Raw genomic sequence first — 24923 nt, 5'->3', positions numbered from 1 at the left:
ATAAGGAATGTAATAAATTATTTAGAATCACAGAAAGGATCTCACAGACAACAATTCCTACAAGGTCTATGTAGAATTTGACACCTATATATGTGAAATGAATGTTCTTAGAATGTTCTTAGAATAAATGAATGTTCTCAGGCTTAGAATGTTGTTCTTGCTATCCTCTCTGGTTTAGCAAAGCCCGGCGCTGATCTGAGATTGTTCAGCCTTCAAGATTGTCAAAGGAGACTTGAGAAGCTCATCCAGACTTACACGGCGGAGCGGGTGTTTGAACAGCCTAGTTATGTCTGTCTCCTCAATTGTTAAGACAATTGACTTAGACAATCGCCTGAACAATTTCCTGGCTTCCCGGGGAAATTGTTCCCGCGGCTACGTACTATAATATAAAGGAAAGTCTATTGGCTAACTTTGTAAAGTTTGTAGAATTCTGAACGGAATGAGTTTTTAAGAGTGAGAAAAGGCTTTATTTTTACACACTAAATTGTCATGAGCAGAGAAAGTATGGTTTTGGTCACCAGCGACTCCTCGAGCATTATTGGTGTTGATGACACAACACTATCAATGTGGGAGATAGTCAGTGACTGATAGACAGGTAAGCTGGGGACTGATAGACAGGTAAGCTGGTGACTGGCAGACAGGTAAGCTGGTGGCTGGCAGACAGGTAAGCTGGTGAACAGGTGCATCACCGTGAAAGAATCTCTGGCCGTTTGTTTCCGCCTCCGCCGGGGATCGAACCCGGAACCTTAGGACTACGAATCCTGAGCGCTGTCCACTCACCTCAGGCCTGTCAGGCAGGTGATTTTAAATTAAACATACAGTCCGCTCCGAACTTCAGTCTCCGTGGTGTAGTGGTAAGACACTCGTCTGGCGTTTTGCGAGCGCTTTGGCCTGGGTTCGTATCCTGGCCGGGGAGGATTGACTGGGCGCTAAACCTTAACTGTAGCTTTTGTTTACCCAGCAGTAAACCAGTACCAGTACCTGGTTGTTAAACCATTTGGCGGGTCGTGTTCCAGGGAACACAGTATTAAGGACCCGCCCGTAACGCTACGCCTGCTGCTGGCTGTACAAGAATGTAACAACTCTGGTATATATCAAGAAATAAGTAAATAGGGTAAAGGGAGGGAGGTTTTTTTTTCTACCACAGACGTGGCCACACATTTACAATGCTAACCAGCATATATACATTTTCTTCTGTCCTCTATGGACAGGGTTAGAGAAGTGTTAAACATATAGTTCAAGGGTTTATTGAACACTCAACCACAGGTGATTCGGTGCTTTTAAAATGCTAAGCTAACCTACATGGAGGGAGGGAGGGAGGGAGGGAGGCCAGTGTCACCAGAGGTAGTTGTTGCTGCCCCCGGCTAATGATCCTACCAGCTTGCCTGGCACTGTGGCTGGTGCTACAGTGCCAGGCTGCTGCCTCACCCCGGCACTGTGGCTGGTGCTACAGTGCCAGGCTGGTGCTACAGTGCCAGGCTGGTGCTACAGTGCCAGGCTGGTGCTACAGTGCCAGGCTGCTGCCTCACCCCTCCTCCTATTTCTTGTTGCTTCCAACTGTAATTTGCTCTTGTAAATGAACCATTCAAGCATTCCCTGCTTGAGCACTCAATTGTCCATAGTGGTATATGTAGAACTGATATCTAACCTTGTCTATATAGAGCAGATGACAATGGATGTACCTGGATTGTACCTGGTTGGTGGGGTTCTGGGAGTTCTTCTACTCCCCAAGCCCGGCCCGAGGCCAGGCTTGACTTGTGAGAGTTTGGTCCACCAGGCTGTTGCTTGGATTGATAGCCTTTGACAAATTTGTTCTTTTTAGTTCAACAGAACTAAATGTTTTGAACTAAAAGAAAATGTTCTTTTTAGTTCTTTCCTATCATAGATCATCATCAGTTTTGGAATTGTTTAACAGTAGAGGTGGCTGGTGCAAAGGCTGTAATATGACTAATATTTTCCATATTACTGCATGCTTGGAGATATATACGAACTACCGGCACAGAGATGGCTTCTTAACAAGACCTTCAAGTACTGCTGGAATGAGATCTCAGTTACACGAGCTGAGTCTTCAGAGGGATTTAGATCCAGGCCAATCCCAAAATTGGATGATGTCAAATACTGAGTGAGCGCAAATTTGTGTAACTTCGCAGAATAATTTGATTGACCAGTTGAGAGCTGGGACCAAAGAGCCAGAGCTCAACCCCCGCAAGCACAACTAGGCAAGTACACACACACACACACACAGACATAGACACACACACACACACACACATTAGGCAGTGATGTGGTGGAGGCTGACTCCATACACAGTTTCAAATGTAGATATGATAGAGCCGAGTAGGCTCAGGAATCTGTACACCAGTTGATTGACAGTTGAGAGGCGGGACCAAAGAGCCAAAGCTCAACCCCCGCCAGCATAACTAGGTAAGTACACACACCCTGAGGCCCACTTCAGAAGCAGCAGCAGGAGCAGCAGCAGCAGCAGTAGTAGTAGCAGCAGCAGCAGCAGCAGCAGCAGCAGCAGTAGTAGTAGCAGCAGCAGCAGCAGCAGCAGTAGTAGTAGCAGCAGCAGCAGCAGCAGCAACAGCAGCAGCAGCAGTAGCAGCAGCAGCAGCAGCATTAGTGAAGCTGGGGAGTGTGAGAGAGGAAGGTGTGCACTAGGACAAGGTTGTCCTTCAGAGTGTGGTGTTCTGACAGTGTTCCCTGGCGCCAGAGGCTTCCCCGAGACCCTCACTTCTGTCTGTCTTATGTCTACCAAACTGGCCGGTGCTTGACTGTGTCTAGCATGTTTGGTGATGCTTGCCTGTGTCCGGCAAGCATTGGCTGGTGTACATCTTGTGCATGGATCAATGCGGCATCAATTACCAAGCAATTTCCACCAAAAGCTGCTTAATTAATTTTGATGAAAGGAAAAGAAAAAGTTGTATTTTTGTTGTTGACAATAGAGAAGTGTGAACCAACATGACTGTAACTAATGGTAGGTGGACGCACCTCAGGCGTGTCACACATGTCACATACAAGTGTCATACCATCTAAAACAGCTACTGTTGTCATAGGCTTTTTGTTTTTTTTTTGGCCTTGAAGCACTGTTCCACAACAGAGACCGTTGCAACACTTGGCAATAAAATTCTAGAAAAAAGGTTCTGTGAATAAATCGCCTCCTAATAGTCGACTGCAATGTTTGGAGTATTTGAAGAAATTCATATAAGATAACACATGATGTTCTGATCCTACCTGATCAACCAGGCTGTGACTCATACTTCAGGCTCCGAGCAGCCGCGTCTAACAGCCTGGTTGACCAGTCCAGCAACGAGGAGGCCTGGTCGACGACCGGGCCGCGGGGAAGCTAAGCCCCGGAATCACCTCAAGGTAACCTCAAGGTAAGGTATGTGTGAAGTCAGAATGACAAAGGAAATAGATAAAGTGGAGAAGAAGGTTTGTATATTAAAGAGGAATCTGTATCTATTGTAAAATGCTTCAATGAATCATTTTAAATGAATCTCTGAATGCTTTTAAGTTACAGCCCCGCTCCTGTGCCAGGTAAGTCCACTACGGGCTCACCATAGCCCGTGCTACTTGCCCCGCTCCTGTGCCAGGTAAGTCCATTACGGGCTCACCATAGCCCGTGCTACTTGCCCCGCTCCTGTGCCAGGTAAGTCCACTACGGGCTCACCATAGCCCGTGCTACTTGCCCCGCTCCTGTGCCAGGTAAGTCCACTACGGGCTCACCATAGCCCGTGCTTCTTGCCCCGCTCCTGTGCCAGGTAAGTCCATTACGGGCTCACCATAGCCCCGCTCCTGTGCCTGGTAAGTCCACTACGGGCTCACCATAGCCCCGCTCCTGTGCCTGGTAAGTCCACTACGGGCTCACCATAGCCCCGCTCCTGTGCCTGGTAAGTCCATTACGGGCTCACCACAGCCCCGCTCCTGTGCCAGGTTAGTCCACTACGGGCTCACCATAGCCCGTGCTACTTGCCCCGCTCCTGTGCCAGGTAAGTCCACAACGGGCTCACCATAGCCCGTGCTACTTGCCCCGCTCCTGTGCCAGGTAAGTCCACTACGGGCTCACCATAGCCCGTGCTACTTGCCCCGCTCCTGTGCCAGGTAAGTCCACTACGGGCTCACCATAGCCCGTGCTACTTGCCCCGCTCCTGTGCCTGGTAAGTCCACTACGGGCTCACCATAGCCCGTGCTTCTTGCCCCGCTCCTGTGCCAGGTAAGTCCACTACGGGCTCACCATAGCCCGTGCTACTTGCCCCGCTCCTGTGCCAGGTAAGTCCACTACGGGCTCACCATAGCCCGTGCTACTTGCCCCGCTCCTGTGCCAGGTAAGTCCACTACGGGCTCACCATAGCCCGTGCTACTTGCCCCGCTCCTGTGCCAGGTAAGTCCACTACGGGCTCACCATAGCCCGTGCTACTTGCCCCGCTCCTGTGCCAGGTAAGTCCACTACGGGCTCACCATAGCCCGTGCTACTTGCCCCGCTCCTGTGCCAGGTAAGTCCACTACGGGCTCACCATAGCCCGTGCTACTTGCCCCGCTCCTGTGCCAGGTAAGTCCACTACGGGCTCACCATAGCCCGTGCTACTTGCCCCGCTCCTCTGCCAGGTAAGTCCACTACGGGCTCACCATAGCCCGTGCTACTTGCCCCGCTCCTGTGCCAGGTAAGTCCACTACGGGCTCACCATAGCTCGTGCTACTTGCCCCGCTCCTGTGCCAGGTAAGTCCACTACGGGCTCACCATAGCCCGTGCTACTTGTCACTTTTTGTTCCGTGCAGCTGAATCTAAAACAACAATAATATGCACAGATAATTGTTACCGCAGGCTTGTGATAGGGGAAGGTGCCTGGCATCATGGCGGAGGTGCCTGGCATCATGGTGGAGGTGCCTGGCATCATGGTGGAGGTGCCTGGCATCATGGTGGAGGTGCCTGGCATCATGGTGGAGGTGCCTGGCATCATGGTGGAGGTGCCTGGCATCATGGCGGAGGTGCCTGGCATCATGGTGGAGGTGCCTGGCATCATGGTGGAGGTGCCTGGCATCATGGTGGAGGTGCCTGGCATCATGGTGGAGGTGCCTGGCATCATGGTGGAGGTGCCTGGCATCATGGTGGAGGTGCCTGGCATCATGGTGGAGGTGCCTGGCATCATGGTGGAGGTGCCTGGCATCATGGTGGAGGTGCCTGGCATCATGGTGGAGGTGCCTGGCATCATGGTGGAGGTGCCTGGCATCATGGTGGAGGTGCCTGGCATCATGGCGGAGGTGCCTGGCATCATGGCGGAGGTGCCTGGCATCATGGCGGAGGTGCCTGGCATCATGGCGGAGGTGCCTGGCATCATGGCGGAGGTGCCTGGCATCATGGTGGAGGTGCCTGGCATCATGGTGGAGGTGCCTGGCATCATGGTGGAGGTGCCTGGCATCATGGTGGAGGTGCCTGGCATCATGGTGGAGGTGCCTGGCATCATGGTGGAGGTGCCTGGCATCATGGTGGAGGTGCCTGGCATCATGGTGGAGGTGCCTGGCATCATGGTGGAGGTGCCTGGCATCATGGTGGAGGTGCCTGGCATCATGGCGGAGGTGCCTGGCATCATGGTGGAGGTGCCTGGCATCATGGCGGAGGTGCCTGGCATCATGGTGGAGGTGCCTGGCATCATGGTGGAGGTGCCTGGCATCATGGTGGAGGTGCCTGGCATCATGGTGGAGGTGCCTGGCATCATGGTGGAGGTGCCTGGCATCATGGTGGAGGTGCCTGGCATCATGGTGGAGGTGCCTGGCATCATGGTGGTGGTGCCTGGCATCATGGTGGAGGTGCCTGGCATCATGGTGGAGGTGCCTGGCATCATGGTGGAGGTGCCTGGCATCATGGTGGAGGTGCCTGGCATCATGGTGGAGGTGCCTGGCATCATGGTGGAGGTGCCTGGCATCATGGCGGAGGTGCCTGGCATCATGGTGGAGGTGCCTGGCATCATGGCGGAGGTGCCTGGCATCATGGTGGAGGTGCCTGGCATCATGGTGGAGGTGCCTGGCATCATGGTGGAGGTGCCTGGCATCATGGTGGAGGTGCCTGGCATCATGGTGGAGGTGCCTGGCATCATGGTGGAGGTGCCTGGCATCATGGTGGAGGTGCCTGGCATCATGGTGGAGGTGCCTGGCATCATGGTGGAGGTGCCTGGCATCATGGTGGAGGTGCCTGGCATCATGGTGGAGGTGCCTGGCATCATGGTGGAGGTGCCTGGCATCATGGTGGAGGAGAGATAATATGTAATCATCCTAACACAACAATCCCACATGTAACGGTCTGGAATTCACGTAACAGATCAATAACAATCAGTGAATAAAAAGTGGCAGATATACCTGCTTGATATACCTATGACTCATCCTTGAAGATTTCAATCAACCCATTTTAAGACGGTTGATAACAGACAATAACTATATATGAGGATATCAAACCATATACATAAATAATGTATGTGAGTATTCGCAAGCAAACTCACCTAGTTGTGCTTGCGGGGATTGAGCTTTGGCTCTTTGGTCCCGTCTCTTAACCATCAATCAACTGGTGTACAGATTTCTGAGCCTATTGGCCTCTATCATATCTACACTTGAAACTGTGTATGGAGTCGGCCTCCACCACATCACTGCCTAATGCATTGCACCTGTTAACTACTCTGACACTGAAAAAGTTCTTTCTAATGTCCCTGTGGCTCATTTGGGTACTCTGTCTCCACCTGTGTCCCCTTGTTCCCGTACCACCCGCCGATGACCGTTGCACGCAGCCTGACGTAGGAATCACAGCCCGATTGATCACATTCCCCCTGGGTGTGCTCTATACATTCCCTCGTGAACGCCCACTAAAGTATTTCTTTAAAGAAAATAAACTTTTCAGAAAAAAATGGTACGCGAATATATTATATATTACGGTAATTCTGTCCAGTGATTAAGATAATTTAGGTAGTAATTCTGTCCAGTGATTAAGATAATTTAGGTAGTAATTCTGTCCAGTGATTAAGATAATTTAGGTAGTAATTCTGTCCAGTGGTTTAGACAGTTTACGTAGGGATATTATCCAGTATTGGTAATGTGTTAACTGTAGAACATTAATCTTTTCACAATTACAGACCCCCTAAATGGTCGGTGATCAATCCCCGACCGTCCAAGGAAGTAGTTGGGTACCATTCCTATCCTCTGTCCTATCCCACCTCCCCATCCTTTCCATAGAGCTACATAGTCCACACCAAACCACCTCAAGGTTAGGTAGTCGCAGTGGCTTGGCACGTTCTCCTGATAATTCTCTTCCCTTCCCCAATATGTGCCCCTCATTAGGTACCACTTCAAAATATGTAAATAGTTTGGTTTACTTTACATATGCAGTCCCCGTGGCGTAGTGGTAAGACACTCGCCTGGCGTTTCGCGAGCGCATTGGCCTGGGTTCGTATCCTGGCCGAGGAGGATTGACTGGGCACCAATCCTTAACAATAGCCTCTGTTCACCCAGCAGTAAATGGGTACCTGGTTGTTAAACCATTTGGCGGGTGGTGTTCCAGGGAACACAGTATTAAGGACCCGCCCGTAACGCTACGCCTGCTGCTGGCTGTACAAGAATGTAACAACTCTGGTTGATACAGCAACACGAGGATTTCATCATGAAGTACACTCATAGTACATGTCTAGGGCGCCTGACAGCTGGGTGGACAGCGCTTCAGATTCCTAGTCCTGAGGTTCCGGGTTCGATCCCCGGTGGAGGTGGAGACAAATGGGCAAAAAGTTTCTTTCACCCTGATGCTACTGTTACCTAGCAGTAAATAGGTACCTGCGAGTTAGACAGCTGCTACGGGCTGCTTCCCGAGGGATGTGTAACAAAAAGAGTCCTGGTCGAGGACCGGGCCGCGGGGACGCTAAGCCCCGAAATAACCTCATGATAAGATAGTACTTACCTGGTTAATTGACATAGTCAACAAAACTATAACTTATGGTAGCTTGTATGACCGTTTGACCCTAAAGGGCAAGTTGTAGTGTCCAAGTATACAACTACTTGTAACAAGATGAAAGGCGTACGTTAGGGCTGGTGACTAGAGCGCCCCTGGGACCAGGGACACTCCAGGCCACATAGGGACGGGGGGGGGAGGGACCCCTAGGTCCAGGGGACCAGCGGGGAGGGAGGGAAATATCACGAGAAAGCGCCAAGCCATTACGACTATATAGCACTGGGAAGGGGTCAGGATTAGGATTTGGGATGGGACGGGGGGGGGGAGGAATTCAATCCCCAACCACTTGGACGGTCGGGGATTGAACGCCGACCTGCATGAAGCGAGACCGTCGCTCTACCGTCCAGCCCAAGTGGTTGGAGTGATGTTGTTGTTGTTGTTAAAGATTCGCTACCTGGAACAAAACGTTCCAAGTAGCACGGGCTATGGTGAGCCCGTGTAAATTGGAGTGGGGGAGTGGCAGGTGGAAATGGTAGAGTATAATCCAAGGTGATGCTGGACTTTAACGAAGCCAGCTTTCTCCTTTAACACGACAGGATCTGCAAGTGAGCGGGGAAGAGCAGGGCTGTTAGACGTGTATGGTTGGGGAGGCCACCATACAACCATAGCCCAATAGGTTTGACCATACACTACACTAACATAGCACAGTGTGCAGGTTACACAAATACAGCAGACACAGCAGAGGTTATCTTGAGATGATTTCGGGGCTTAGCGTCCCCGCGGCCCGGTCCTCGACCAGGCCTCCTTTTTGTTACAAACCCCCAGGAAGCAGCCCGTAGCAGCTGTCTAACTCCCAGGTACCTATTTACTGCTAGGTAACAGGCGCATTAGGGTGAAAGAAACTTTTTGCCCAATTATCTCCGCCTCTACCGGGGATCGAACCCGGAACCTCCAGACTACGAATCCGAAGCACTGTCCACTCAGCTGTCAGGCGTCCTTCCAAACACGCCTGTCAGACGCTACACAAGCACAGGAGATTTGTGTCCGAGTACACAAGTTACAGCCCCGCTCCTGTGCCAAGTAAGTCCACTACGGGCTCACCATAGCCCGTGCTACTTGGAACTTTTTGTTCCCAGCAGCTGAATCTTGAACAACAACTTGTGTCCGAGTCTAAGATTCAGCATGACGTTAGAAGGGCAGGAACAATGTCGGAAGCAAAAATAGGTAATTAAAGGGGAGAGGGGAAGAGTGAAGAGGGAATTGGGCAGAGAAGTGAGAAGGATGGGGCCGGGGGGGGGGGGGAATAGGCGATGGTGGGCAGTGTGGAGACAGGACAGGGGGGCAGCTCTATGGCCAGATGAATCGGGGCGGGTCACAGAGTGGAGGGTTGACGGAAAATGGGATAAGAGACATGGAGGGCGAGTTGAAATATATTTTGAGGCAGTGGAATTTTTTGTGTCTGAACTGTTTTGAGAGAGAGAGAGAGAGAGAGAGAGAGAGAGAGAGAGAGAGAGAGAGAGAGAGAGAGAGAGAGAGAGAGAGAGAGAGAGAGAGAGAGAGAGAGAGAGTGTGTAGTCACCTAGTTCACCTAGTTGTGCTTATGGGGGTTGAGCTCTGGTTCTTTGGTCCCGCCTCTCAACTGTCAATCAACTGGTGTTCAGGTTCCTGAGCCTATTGGGCTCTATCATATCTACACTTGAAACTGTGTATGGAGTCACCCTCCACCACATCACTACCTAATGCATTCCATTTACCAAGTACCCTGACACTGAAAAAGTTCTTTCCAATGTCCCTGTGGCTCATTTGGGTACTCTGTTTCCACCTGTGTCCCCTTGTTCGCGTCCCACCAGTGTTAAAATGTTTATCCTTATCTACCCTCTCAATTCCTCTGAGAATTTCGTAGGTAGTGATCATGTCTACCTTTACTCTTCTGTCTTCCAGTGTCATGAGGTGCAACTCCCCTTACCTTACCTAGGAGTTGTTCCGGGGCTTAGCGTCCCCGCGGCCCGGTCGTCGACCAGGCCTCCTCGTTGCTGGACTGGTCAACCAGGCTGTTGGACGCGGCTGCTCGCAGCCTAACGTATGAATCACAGCCTGGTTGATCAGGTATCCTTTGGAGGTGTTTATCCCAGCTATCACAACAGCATATATTAAAAAAAATAAGTTAATTTTTTTTTTCATTTGTGTTATTTGTTTATCGAACGATTTGCATGAAACATAAACACCTGACGGCACGTAAGCCTATCTGTAAGGGTGCCAATTTTGGAGGAAATTGGTTGATGTCAACCTCAGCCACAGATGGCAGAACCTTAGACTATATTTTTTACTTTTTTTTTTCAAGTTACATAAATCTTCGTATAACTCTTTCAAAGTTTACTCAATTTACAAGAAACTTACACCTTATATGTAAAGTTTATGTCTTTAAAATCCGGCGTCAGAGTTTTTTCCTATGTTCATTTATTGATTTTATAATAGCAATAAAACATGATATATTTGCATAATTTTGGGGGGAACTTTGTCTATTTGTATTAGGAAAACTAAAGATGTTTTTGAAAATCCCCGGCCCCACATTTTTTATTATATATTCACCTAGTTGTGTTTGCGGGAGTTGAGCTCTGCTGTTTCGGCCCGTCTCGCAACTGTCAATCAACTGTTTACTAACTACTTTTTTTTTCTCTCTCTCTACACCACACACACACACACACACACACACACACACAGACACACCCCAGGAAGCAGCCCGTGACAGCTGACTAACTCCCAGGTACCTATTTACTGCTAGGTAACAGGGGGCATTCAGGGTAAAAGAAACTTTGCCCATTTGTTTCTGTCTGGTGCGGGAATCGAACCCGCACCAAAGAATTACGAGTCCTGCGCGCTATCCACCAGGCTACCAGGCCCCAAATTTGTCATGCTATATATGCTAATGTGTCAGAAAAGTGTCATAGAAATTATTTCATTTGAAGCTTATAAGTCCACCACTTGGGCTGGACGGTAGAGCGACGGTCTCGCTTCATGCAGGTCGACGTTCAATCCCCGACCGTCCAAGTGGTTGGGGCACCATTCCTTTCCCCCGTTCCATCCCCAATCCTTATCCTGACTCCTTCTAAGTGCTATATAGTCGTAATGGCTTGGCGCTTTCTCTTGATAGTTCCCTTTCCTTCCCTTGTGGTTGTTATAGGAATTTCAAAATGTGTAAAATTCGTTGAAAAAACAAAAAAATTAAATCTCCCTTTCTATTTAGGCTGCAGTACTGAACCTTGGAACAAGTGCAGCACTGCAGTACTGAACCTTGGAACAAGTGCAGCACTGTTCGTGTACAACAAGTCAACAAATATTGGTTGACATTGAACAACTTATAAAAACTATCTATTGGCCCCTGAAGCACCGTCAACTATGTGGTAGTTTGAATTCCGCTAAACCACCTTTAATTAGTTTTATGTTGTGATCGACTGTGTCAAAATGGCGGTGCGTCAAGTGTAAGGTCAGGTTGTTAGTGGCGTCACGTGTAAGGTCAGGTTGTTAGTGGCGTCACGTGTAAGGTCAGGTTGTTAGTGGCGTCACGTGTAAGGTCAGGTTGTTAGTGGCGTCACGTGTAAGGTCAGGTTGTTAGTGGCGTCACGTGTAAGGTCAGGTTGTTAGTGGCGTCACGTGTAAGGTCAGGTTGTTAGTGGCGTCACGTGTAAGGTCAGGTTGTTAGTGGCGTCACGTGTAAGGTCAGGTTGTTAGTGGCGTCACGTGTAAGGTCAGGTTGTTAGTGGCGTCACGTGTAAGGTCAGGTTGTTAGTGGCGTCAAGTGTAAGGTCAGGTTGTTAGTGGCGTCACGTGTAAGGTCAGGTTGTTAGTGGCGTCAAGTGTAAGGACAGGTTGTTAGTGGCGTCACGTGTAAGGTCAGGTTGTTAGTGGCGTCACGTGTAAGGTCAGGTTGTTAGTGGCGTCACGTGTAAGGTCAGGTTGTTAGTGGCGTCACGTGTAAGGACAGGTTGTTAGTGGCGTCACGTGTAAGGTCAGGTTGTTAGTGGCGTCACGTGAAAGGTCAGGTTGTTAGTGGCGTCACGTGTAAGGTCAGGTTGTTAGTGGCGTCACGTGTAAGGTCAGGTTGTTAGTGGCGTCACGTGTAAGGTCAGGTTGTTAGTGGCGTCACGTGAAAGGTCAGGTTGTTAGTGGCGTCACGTGTAAGGTCAGGTTGTTAGTGACGTCACGTGTAAGGTCAGGTTGTTAGTGGCGTCACGTGTAAGGTCAGGTTGTTAGTGGCGTCACGTGTAAGGTCAGGTTGTTAGTGGCGCCAAGTGTAAGGTCAGGTTGTTAGTGGCGTCACGTGTAAGGTCAGGTTGTTAGTGGCGTCACGTGTAAGGTCAGGTTGTTAGTGGCGCCAAGTGTAAGGTCAGGTTGTTAGTGGCGTCACGTGTAAGGTCAGGTTGTTAGTGGCGTCAAGTGTAAGGTCAGGTCACAGTCTGAGGAAGGTCAACCGAGGATGGAGAAGATATTAGATTAAACTATACAACAGGAGTCCATCTGCAGATAGATGGGACGAGCGTTTCTACTGAAATACATCCAGCGGCGTCTAACAGCCTGGTTGACCACACCGTCAACCAGGAAGGCTAGTCAAGAGACCGGGTTGCGGAAAGATTAATCCTCGAAACCCCCTTCACACTTCCATCCTCCAAATAAGGTCAGCACTACATACGAAGCACACACTTACACTGACACACTTACACTGACACACTAACACTTACACTGATACACTAGCACACACTGACACACACTTACACAGACACACTAACACACTTACACTGACACACTAACACACACTGACACACACACAGACACACTGACACACTTACACTGATACACTAACACACACTGACACACACACACTTACACTGACACACACTGATACACCAACACACACTGACACACTTACACTGACACACTTACGCTGACACACTGACACACACTGATACACTTACACACTTACACTGACACACTTACACTGACACACTAACACTGACACACACTGACTCACTTACACTGACACACTAATACTGACACACTAATACTGACACACTAACACTGACACAGTAACACTGACACAGTAACACTGACACAGTAACACTGACACACTTACACTGACGCACTTAAAAAGAAAAAGACTTGGGAGTTGATTTCACGCCAGACCTGTCTCCTGCAGCACATATCAAGAGGATAACATCAGCGGCATATGCCAGGCTGGCCAACATACGAACGGCATTCAGAAACTTGTGTAAAGAATCATTCAGAACTTTGTATACCACATATGTCAGGCCAATCCTGGAGTATGCAGCCCCAGCATGGAGTCCATATCTAGTCAAGGATAAGTCCAAACTGGAAAAGGTTCAGTGTCAGTGTGTCAGTGTAAGTGTGTCAGTGTTAGTGTGTCAGTGTTAGTGTGTCAGTGTAAGTGTGTCAGTGTTAGTGTGTCAGTGTTAGTGTGTCAGTGTAAGTGTGTCAGTGTAAGTACTCACCTAGTTGTGCTTGCGGGGGTTGAGCTTTGGCTCTTTGGTCCCGCCTCTCAACCGTCAATCAACAGGTGTACAGGTTCCTGAGCCTATTGGGCTCTATCATATCTACACTTGAAACTGTGTATGGAGTCAGCCTGCACCACATCACTTCCTAATGCATTCCATTTGTCAACCACTCTGACACTAAAAAAGTTCTTTCTAATATCTCTGTGGCTCATTTGGGCACTCAGTTTCCACCTGTGTCCCCTTGTGTGTGTTCCCCTTGTGTTAAATAGACTGTCTTTATCTACCCTATCAATTCCCTTCAGGATCTTGAATGTGGTGATCATGTCCCCCCTAACTCTTCTGTCTTCCAGCGAAGTGAGGTTTAATTCCCGTAGTCTCTCCTCGTAGCTCATACCTCTCAGCTCGGGTACTAGTCTGGTGGCAAACCTTTGAACCTTTTCCAGTTTAGTTTTATCCTTCACTAGATATGGACTCCATGCTGGGGCTGCATACTCCAGGATTGGCCTGACATATGTGGTATACAAAGTTCTGAATGATTCTTTACACAAGTTTCTGAATGCCGTTCGTATGTTGGCCAGCCTGGCATATGCCGCTGATGTTATCCGCTTGATATGTGCTGCAGGAGACAGGTCTGGCGTGATATCAACCCCCAAGTCTTTTTCCTTCTCTGACTCCTGAAGAATTTCCTCTCCCAGATGATACCTTGTATCTGGCCTCCTGCTCCCTACACCTATCTTCATTACATTACATTTGGTTGGGTTAAACTCTAACAACCATTTGCTCGACCATTCCTTCAGCTTGTCTAGGTCTTCTTGAAGCCTCAAACAGTCCTCTTCTGTTTTAATCCTTCTCATAATTTTAGCATCGTCCGCAAACATTGAGAGAAATGAATCGATACCCTCTGGAAGATCATTTACATATATCAGAAACAAGATAGGACCGTGTACAAAGCCCTGTGGGACTCCACTGGTGACTTCATGCCAATCGGAGGTCTCACCCCTCACCGTAACTCTCTGCTTCCTATTGCTTAGATACTCCCTTATCCACTGGAGCACCTTACCAGCTACACCTGCCTGTCTCTCCAGCTTATGTACCAGCCTCTTATGCGGTACTGTGTCAAAGGCTTTCCAACAATCCAAGAAAATGCAGTCCGCCCAGCCCTCTCTTTCTTGCTTAATCTTCGTCACCTGATCGTAGAATTCTATCAAGCCTGTAAGGCAAGATTTACCCTCCCTGAACCCATGTTGGCGATTTGTCACGAAGTCCCTTCTCTCCAGATGTGTTACCAGGTTTTTTCTCACGATCTTCTCCATCACCTTGCATGGTATACAAGTCAAGGACACTGGCTTGTAGTTCAGTGCCTCTTGCCTGTCGCCCTTTTTGTATATTGGGACCACATTCGCCGTCTTCCATATTTCTGGTAGGTCTCCCGTCTCCAGTGACTTACTATACACTAAGGAGAGTGGCAAGTAAAGTGCCTCTGCACACTCTTTCAGTATCCATGGTGAGATCCCATCTGGACCAACAGCCTTTCTAACATCCAGATCCAGCAGGTGTCTCTTGACCTCCTCTCTCGTAATTTCGAACTCTTTCAAGGCCGCCTGGTTTACCTCCCTTTCTCCTAGCACAGTGACCTCACCTTGTTCTATTGTGAAGACCTCCTGGAACCTCTTGTTGAGTTCTTCACACACCTCTCTGTCATTCTCTGTATACCTGTCACCGCCTGTTCGAAGTTTCAATACCTGTTCTTTCACTGTTGTTTTCCTTCTGATGTGACTGTGGAGTAGCTTTGGTTCGGTCTTGGCTTTGTTTGCTATATCATTTTCAAAGCTTTTCTCTGCTTCTCTTCTCACCCTGACGTACTCATTCCTGGTTCTCTGGTATCTCTCTCTGCTTTCTGGTGTTCTGTTATTCCGGAAGTTCCTCCACGCCCTTTTGTTCAGTTTCTTCGCTTCCATACATGCCCTATTATACCATGGATTCTTCTGTTGCTTCTCGGATTTTTCCCTTTGGGCCGAGATGAACCTGGTTACTGCCTCCTGACACTTTTGGGTGACATAGTCCATCATACCCTGTACAGACTTATCTCTGAGGTTTGTGTCCCAAGGTATTTCACTTAGGAAACTTCTCATCTGTTCATAATTTCCCTTTCGGTATGCCAGCCTTTTGATTCCTAGTTCTTTTTTGGAGGAGATAAGTCCTAGCTCTACCAGGTACTCAAAGTTCAATACACTGTGGTCACTCATTCCCAAGGGTGCTTCCATCTTAACTTCTCTTATATCCCACTCATTTAGGGTAAATATCAAATCAAGCATTGCTGGTTCATCTTCTCCTCTCATTCTTGTTGGTTCTTTGATGTGCTGGCTTAGAAAGTTTCTTGTTGCCACGTCCAGCAGCTTAGCTCTCCATGTTTCTGGTCCTCCATGCAGGTCTCTGTTCTTCCAATCTATCTTCCCATGGTTGAAGTCTCCCATAATTAGTAGTCCAGATCCATTCCTGCTAGCAACAGAAGCTGCTCTTTCTATTATGTTAATGGTGGCCATGTTGTTTCTATCATATTCCTGTCTAGGTCTTCTGTCATTTGGTGGTGGATTATATATGACTACGACTATAATTTTTTCCCTCCATTTGTTACGGTACCTGCTATGTAGTCACTGAAACCTTCACAGCCCTGAATATCCATCTCCTCAAAATCCCAGCCTTTTCTTACCAGCAGAGCTACACCACCCCCACCTCTTCCTTCCCTCTCTTTCCTCATAACATAATAGTCCTGTGGGAACACTGCATTTGTTATCGTTTTCGTGATCTTTGTTTCTGTGAGGGATATTATGTCTGGGTTTTCCTCTAGTACCCGTTCTCCAAGCTCATTTGCTTTATTTGTAATGCCATCTATGTTAGTGTACATCGCTTTGAGGCTCACTTTCTTCTGTCCCTTCTCAAATCGCCTCCTTGGTGAGTGTTCTGCTGGTGGGGGAGGCTATTCCATGGGTGTGAGGACCTGTGAGGTGGATAACAGGGTCTCAGAGGATACTGGGATGCGGGGCGGGGGATCCAGTGAAGGGGGAGGGACAGGGAGGGTATGGGGTGAAAGGGGAGGGAGGACGGGAAGGAAAGGGGGGGAGGGAGGACTCGGGAGGAGGGGAGGGGTAGAAGGGTGGGGCTTGGGTGTGGGGGGAGGGAGATTTGGCTGCACATTTGAGTGGGGGCAGGGAGGGTTTGGGGTAGGGGGGTTTTCTATGCAGAGGCGTGTGTGTACTCACCTAGTTGTACTCACCTAGTTGTGTTTGCGGGGGTTGAGCTCTGGCTCTTTGGTCCAAAGCTTTGTGTGTGTGTGTGTGTGTGTGTGTGTGTGTATACTCACCTATTTGTACTCACCTATTTGTGCTTGCGGGGGTTGAGCTTTGGCTCTTTGGTCCCGCCTCTCAACTGTCAATCAACTGGTGTACAGATTCCTGAGCCTACTGGGCTCTATCATATCTACATTTAAAACTGTGTATGGAGTCAGCCTCCACCACATCACTGCCTAGTGCATTCCATCCGTTAACTACTCTGACACTGAAAAAGTTCCTTCTAACATCTCTGTGGCTCATGTGGGTACTCAGTTTCCACCTGTGTCCCCTTGTTCGCGTCCCACCAGTGTTGAATAGTTTATCCTTGTTTACCCGGTCGATTCCTCTAAGGATTTTGTAGGTTGTGATCATGTCTCCCCTTACTCTTCTGTCTTCCAGTGTCGTAAGGTGCATTTCCCGCAGCCTTTCCTCGTAACTCATGCCTCTTAGTTCTGGGACTAGTCTAGTGGCATACCTTTGGACTTTTTCCAGCTTCGTCTTGTGCTTGACAAGGTACGGGCTCCATGCTGGGGCCGCATACTCCAGGATTGGTCTTACATATGTGGTGTACAAGATTCTGAATGATTCCTTACACAGGTTCCTGAACGCTGTTCTGATGTTAGCCAGCCTCGCATATGCCACAGACGTTATTCTTTTTATGTGGGCTTCAGGAGACAGGTTTGGTGTGATATCAACTCCTAGATCTTTCTCTCTGTTCGTTTCATTAAGTACTTCATCTCCTATTCTGTATCCTGTGTTTGGCCTCCTATTTCCACCACCTAGTTTCATTACTTTGCATTTAATCGGGTTGAACTTCAACAGCCATTTGTTGGTCCATTCACTCAGTCTGTCTAGGTCATCTTGTAGCCTCCTACTATCGTCCTCAGTTTCAATCCTCCTCATAATTTTTGCATCATCGGCAAACATTGAGAGAAACGATTCTATACCCTCTGGAAGATCATTTACATATATCAGAAACAGTATAGGTCCAAGGACTGACCCCTGCGGTACTCCACTCGTAACGTCTCGCCAATCTGAGACCTCACCCCTCACACTGACTCGTTGTCTCCTGTTACTTAGGTACTCCTGTATCCAACGGAGTACCTTCCCTTTCACTCCAGCCTGCATCTCCAGTTTTTTCACTAGCCTCTTGTGTGGCACTGTGTCAAAGGCTTTCTGACAATCCAAAAATATGCAGTCTGCCCACCCTTCTCTTTCTTGCCTTATTTTTGTTGCCTGGTCGTAGAATTCAAGTAACCCTGTGAGGCAGGACCTGCCATTCCTGAATCCATGTTGATGCTGTGTTACAAAGTTCTTTCGCTCCAGGTGCTCCACTAGCTTTCTTCGCACAATCTTCTCCATCATCTTGCATGGTATGCAGGTTAGGGACACTGCTCTTTAATTCAGTGCCTCCTGTCTATCCCCTTTCTTGTATATCGGGACTACGTTAGCTGCTTTCCAAATTTCTGGCAGTTCCCCTGTTGCCAGTGATTTGTTATACACCATGGAGAGCGGGAGGCACAGTTCTTCTGCTCCTTCCTTTAGTATCCAAGGGGAGATTCCATCTGGGCCTATAGCCTTTGTCACATCCAATTCTAGTAAACACTTCCTTACTTCCCCGCTGGTAATCTCAAACTCTTCCAGTGGTTCCTGGTTAGCTATTCCCTCTCTTATCTCTGGGATTTCTCCTTGCTCTAAGGTGAAGACCTCTTGGAATTTCTTATTCAGTTCCTCACACACTTCCTTGTCGTTTGTAGTGAATCCTTCTGCCCCTATCCTTAATTTCATAACCTGTTCCTTTACTGTTGTTTTTCTCCTGATGTGGCTATGCCGCAATTTAGGCCGAGTCTTTGCCTTGCTTGCGACCTCATTTTCGTATTGTCTTTCTGCCTCTCTTCTCATCCTAACATATTCATTCCTGGCATTCTGGTATCTTTCTCTGCTCTCCAGTGTCCTGTTATTCCTATAGTTTCTCCATGCCCTTTTACTTTGCTGCTTAGCTAGCCTACATCTCTGATTAAACCATGCGTTTCTCATCTTCATTTCACTGTTTTCCTTTTGGACTGGGACAAACTTGTTTGCTGCGTCCTTGCATTTTTGCGTGATGTAGTCCATCATATCTTGGGCCGTCTTTTCCCTGAGCTCTGTTTCCCATGCTATATCTGCTAGGCATTTTATTATCTCCTCATAGTTTCCCTTTCGGTATGCTAACCTTTTGGTTTCGGTATCCCTCCTCGAGTTCAATAACCCTTCTTCAATCAGGTACTCAAACACCAATACACTGTGGTCAAACACTGTGTGTGTGTGTGTGTGTGTGTGTGTGTGTGTGTGTGTGTGTGTGTGTGTGTGTGTGTGTGTGTGTGTGTGTGTGTATGTGCGCGCACGTGTGTGTGTACGCACAAAAGAACCCCATACTCCGCCGTACCGCCTCCCCCCCCCCACATTACACAGCGGGGGGGGGGGACATCACTATCGGAACACCAGAGCGCGGAGAGCCACCGGCCGACGTCCCCGCCATCAAAGCAGATAGAGGAAATGAAGCACGTGAAGTCACCGAGGGAATGACCTCCCTGGCCGACTTCGCCTCTCATACTCGGGAAATTGAATGGGGTCTACAGAGCACCAACTCTCCACTCCTCGCCCCAAAAATAATGAACACATTTATCCTACCAACAGCAATCGCAACATTTTTGGAATTACTTCAGATGGCTTCATTTCCCTGAAACACGTGCGCTGCCCAGACATATGAAGGGCATCAATTTCAGCGACACGCGCTGTAATTTTTGTTACAAGATAACTGCAGGAACGTTCATTTCCCTGTATTATCTGGGGGGTTAATGTATCGTTTTGTAGCGGCCGTATCAACCAGGCTGTTGCAGCTAGCTAGCATCACCTTTATAGCTACGCAAGGAGGTATTAAATGTGGGGGTCATTATCAGGAATTTACAAAGTAGGATAATAACCGAGTAGGAGCTGCAGACCAGTGTTAAGAGGTCTTGTAAGACCAGTGTTACGAGGCCTCGCAAGACCAGTGTTACGAGGCCTCGTAAGACCAGGCCTCGTAAGACCAGTGTTACCAGGCCTCGCAAGACCAGTGTTACGAGGCCTCACAAGACCAGTGTTACGAGGCCTCACAAGACCAGTGTTACGAGACCTCGCAAGACCAGTGTTACGGGGCCTCGCAACACCGAGATCTCACAAAGCGGCCGTGCCAGTGACAAAACAATGCTACTATGCAACAGTTGCAACACACTCCATCTTAGCCACTGTGGCCCACATGAAGACAAGCCACTTGTAGGTGGTAGTCAAGCTTCTTCTCTACAAATAATTTTGATATTATTTATAGTTAAGACTATAATATCAAAATCCTTCTGTCTTTGATATTTATTTCTGTATATATTTTCTATACACCCTTACTTCTAAATGGGGCAGTATTGCAGAATCTGCCAAGCATCGTAGCAAGGTGAAGAATTTCCAGCAAATCCAATAAATACTTTGATTCAGAGAACGATGAATCTCTCTCTTCTCCGTCCCAGTCAAGTGTTTCGACTGACTCTGACGTTTTTCTGAACAGATTACCTGCTGCTGGATACCTGGTTGATGGGGTTCTGGGAGTTCTTCCACTCCCCAAGCCCGGCCTCGTGCGTGTCCTACCACCGTAATGTATACTCAAGCCCCCTCATCTTACTCGAGTTAAACACATTCTCCGGGTTTGAGATATTGAGAACGTTAGATGGGACGTAATCACTCTCCACTGCTTAAGGATTCGAGAATCAGCCGGTTAGGTTATCGGGAAGATTAGTGTTAATCTGGAATGATAACTTGGCCAACTAATACATCATACGTCTCCAGTCATCAATCTTCTTATTCGCCAGTAACAGTCTTATTTGACAGGCAACATTCTCATCCACCAGGCTACATTCTCATCCACCAGGCAAAATTCTCATCCACCAGGCAACATTCTCATCCACCAGGCAACATTCTCATCCACCAGGCAACATTCTCATCCACCAGGCAACATTCTCATCCACCAGGCAACATTCTCATCCACCAGGCAACATTCTCATCCGCCAGGCAACATTCTCATCCACCAGGCAACATTCTCATCCGCCAGGCAACATTCTCATCCACCAGGCAACATTCTCATCCACCAGGCAACATTCTCATCCACCAGGCAACATTCTCATCCACCAGGCAACATTCTCATCCACCAGGCAACATTTCTCATCCACCAGGCAACATTCTCATCCGCCAAGCATGACAGATTTCTTAACCGAACTTTTAAAATAACTTTTAATTACGTTTCCAACTGAATTTGATTAATTTAAATTTTATGCTTATATAATTTTCCAGGATCTGTATGTACAATCTTGTGGACGATTGTATCCACAAGTTTAATAATTTACACTTGGAAAATATTAGAAGGAATTGTTCCAAACCTACACACAGAAATAACATCACATGAGACCAGAAGACATGGCAGGATGTGCAGAATACCCCCGTTGAAGAGCAGAGGTGCAACAGGTACTCTGAGAGAGAACTATCAACATCAGAGACCCGAGACTGTTCAACACGCTTACAGTGACAGCTACAGAGACAGCTACAGTGACAGCTACAGTGACAGCTACAGAGGCAGGTACAGAGGCAGCTACAGAGACAGCTACAGAGACAGCTACAGAGACAGCTACAGAGGCAGGTACAGAGGCAGCTACAGTGGCAGCTACAGAGACAGCTACAGACAGATACAGTGACAGCTACAGAGACAGATACAGTGACAGCTACAGAGGCAGCTACAGAGACAGCTATAGAGACAGCTACAGAGGCAGGTACAGAGACAGCTACAGAGGCAGGTACAGAGACAGCTACAGAGGCAGCTACAGAGACAGCTATAGAGGCAGCTACAGAGACAGCTATAGAGGCAGCTACAGAGACAGCTACAGAGACAGCTACAGAGGCAGCTACAGAGGCAGCTACAGAGACAGCTATAGAGGCAGCTACAGAGACAGCTACAGAGACAGCTACAGAGACAGCTATAGAGGCAGCTACAGAGACAGCTACAGAGGCAGCTACAGAGACAGGTACAGAGGCAGCTACAGAGACAGGTACAGAGGCAGCTACAGAGACAGGTACAGAGGCAGCTACAGAGACAGCTACAGAGACAGCTACAGAGGCAGGTACAGAGGCAGCTACAGAGGCAGCTACAGAGGCAGCTACAGTGACAGCTACAGAGGCAGCTACAGAGACAGTTATAGAGGCAGCTACAGAGGCAGGTACAGAGGCAGCTACAGAGACAGCTACAGAGGCAGGTACAGAGGCAGCTACAGAGACAGCTACAGAGACAGCTACAGAGGCAGGTACAGAGGCAGCTACAGAGACAGCTACAGAGACAGCTACAGAGACAGCTACAGAGGCAGGTACAGAGGCAGCTACAGAGACAGCTACAGAGACAGCTACAGAGGCAGGTACAGAGGCAGCTACAGAGGCAGGTACAGAGGCAGCTACAGAGACAGCTACAGAGGCAGGTACAGAGACAGCTACAGAGACAGCTACAGAGACAGCTACAGAGGCAGGTACAGAGGCAGCTACAGAGACAGCTACAGAGGCAGGTACAGAGGCAGGTACAGAGACAGCTACAGAGACAGCTACAGAGACAGCTACAGAGACAGCTACAGTGGCAGGTACATAGGCAGCTACAGAGACAGCTACAGAGACAGCTACAGAGGCAGCAGCAGAGGCAGCTACAGAGGCAGGTACAGAGGCAGCTACAGAGGCCACTGGGGTGTCCCAGGAGAGTGGGCTCACCAAGACAAAAGAGCCTCAGGTGGCGGAAGCTGGACACCATCAGGGTCAGGAAGAGCCAGAGTCAGGAGATGAATATCGTACTTACCTATACGCATTTACCTATCACTGCTTACCTATCCGTATTTACCCATCAGTGTTTACCTATCTGTGTCTTCGGGAAGTGAGGTCTGGTTCTTTATGCCCCGCGTATATTAGCCTCTATACACCTCTTGTGCAGTAAGTTTAACTATTCTGGCGTCTGATTTCTCTGTTGAATCTGGCCTTAAAGGTGTGGATGGAGGTGGCTTTCACTACTTCTTCTTTCAAGGCTTTCTACTTGTAGACTGTGCGCGGTGCGAAAATTTCATAATACAATACTTCGACTCGTTTGCGTTTCCAGTATCCACTATGTCCCCTCGTCCTTCTTTCTGTCACATTTAGAGGTGGCTCTTGTCCACGATGTCAATTCCCTCTATTATCTTGTATGTTGTGATCATGCCTTCTTTGTTTCTTCTCTCCTCCTGGGCTGTGAGGTCTAGTTTCGTTAACCTTTCCTTATTCCTACTGTTCTCTGGTGCTAATGTTGTTGTAAATCTTTGAACGTTTTCAATTTTGGTTTTATGGTTCTCAAGGTGCAGATTCCAGGCAGGTGTTGCATATTCAAACATTGGTCTAACAAAGGTTGTGTAGATTGCTTTGAAAGAGCCCTACTTTAATTTTCTAAACTACATTCAAATATTTGCCAGCATCTCGTATGCTGCTGATGTTACTGTGTTTGTGTGTGGTCCTGATGAGTGTTTTGCAATTATATCCACTCCCAAATCCTTCCTTTTTCTCTCTGACTCCTGCAGTTGCCTTGCCATTGTGGTGTAGTACCACCTGGTCTCTTTTCTCCCTTGCTTATCTTCATTAACTTACACTTGGCGGGACTGAATTCTAGCAACCATTTGTTTGACTACTCTTGGAGCTTGGAGCTATTTCTTGCAGTACTCCTTAGTTTTTACATTCCTGCGTGATACCTGTTTGATGGGGGGTTCTGGGAGTCTACTCCCCAAGTGATTTGTGGGAGTTTGGTCCACCAGGCTGTTGCTTGGAGCGGCCCGCAGGCCCACATACCCACCACAGCCCGTTGGTCCGGCGCTCCTTGGAGGAAACAATCTAGTTTCCACTTGAAGATGTCCACGGTTGTTCCGGCAATATTTCTTATGCTCGCTGGGAGGGTTTTGAACAACCGTGGACCTCTGATGTTTATACAGTGTTCTCTGATTGTGCCTATGGCACCTCTGCTCATCACTGGGTCTATTCTGCCTTTTCTTCCATATCGTTCACTCCGGTATGTTGTTATTTTACTGTGTAGATTAGGGACCTGGCCCTCCAGTATTTTCTACGTGTATATTATTTGATATCTCTCTCGTCTCCTTTCTAGTGAGTACATTTGGAGGTCTTTCAGAGGGCTTTCTTGAAGATGCCCTCGTTAACTTTGCCTTGTCTGTAAACAATGATATATATATAAGCTTAAGCTTAAGTCTTTTTCTACCACGGACGTGGCCACACATTTACAAACCTAACCAGCATATATATTTTTCTGTCCTCCATGGACGGGGTAAGTCTGTTTCACCATATAGTTCAGTGATATATTGAGAAATCAACCATGGAAGGTGATTGGAGTGCTTTAACAGTGCTAACATGCATAAAATCATACGTCTACGTCAGTCCTACATAAACAGTATTCGAGGTGCCTGACCAGCTGAGTGGACAGCGCTTCGGATTCGTAGTCCTGAGGTTCCGGGTTCGATCCCCGGTGGAGGCGAAAACAAATGGGCAGGTTCTCTTTCACCCTGATTCCCTTGTTACCTAGCAGTAAAATAGGTACGTGGGAGGTAGACAGCTGCTATGGGCTGCTTCCTGGGGATGTGTAACAAAAAGGAGGCCTGGTCGAGGACCGGGCCGCGGGGACGCTAAGCCCCGAAATCGTCTCAAGATCTCAAGAGGTATGTTCTTTTACACAATGTGATTAATATGCGTTTACAAAAGTGAAATAGAATTCTGATAAACTTACACACATACACGTACATAAACCGAATATGTACACATATATATGTCTCCTACTTTGACAGGGGTAAGATAGTTGTTATAGAAAGTGGTGTTATGAAGCACCTAACTTCAGAAGGTGATTAGGGTAATTTTAAGTTTAAGTTATAGCTGTATAAAGATATGTATTGCATAACTGATGCATTACACAGGTAATCTCGGGTACAAGTGCAGTATTAGCAAGAGTGAGGGTCCTAGGATCAACACTTGCATGACTCCTCTTGTTATCTTCATCAAACTCAAAAGTTCAATTATGTGAGTTTCTGTTATCTGACCTTCAGGCAGATCACC

The 24923-nt window shown here is 48.1% G+C and overlaps 1 protein-coding gene across 1 annotated transcript; it reads left to right on the top strand.

Moving 5' to 3' along the window:
* Positions 1–4854: 4854 nt before the first annotated feature.
* LOC123756922 (SUMO-interacting motif-containing protein 1-like) lies at positions 4855–6258 on the top strand. Its single transcript, XM_045740333.2, has one exon. It carries the CDS (start codon positions 4855–4857, stop codon positions 6256–6258), a length of 1404 nt encoding a protein of 467 aa, XP_045596289.2.
* The last annotated feature ends 18665 nt before the right edge of the window (positions 6259–24923 follow it).

This window comes from Procambarus clarkii, chromosome 26 (genome assembly GCF_040958095.1).
Source record: "Procambarus clarkii isolate CNS0578487 chromosome 26, FALCON_Pclarkii_2.0, whole genome shotgun sequence".
Taxonomy (NCBI): domain Eukaryota; kingdom Metazoa; phylum Arthropoda; class Malacostraca; order Decapoda; family Cambaridae; genus Procambarus; species Procambarus clarkii.
The sequence above is the reverse complement of the archived record's forward strand: the minus strand, read 5'-3'. Positions and strand labels throughout refer to the sequence as shown.

Excerpts from the sequence above, each read along its gene's own strand:
- LOC123756922 (XM_045740333.2), top strand. The coding sequence starts at position 4,855 with ATGGCGGAGGTGCCTGGCATCATGGTGGAGGTGCCTGGCATCATGGTG.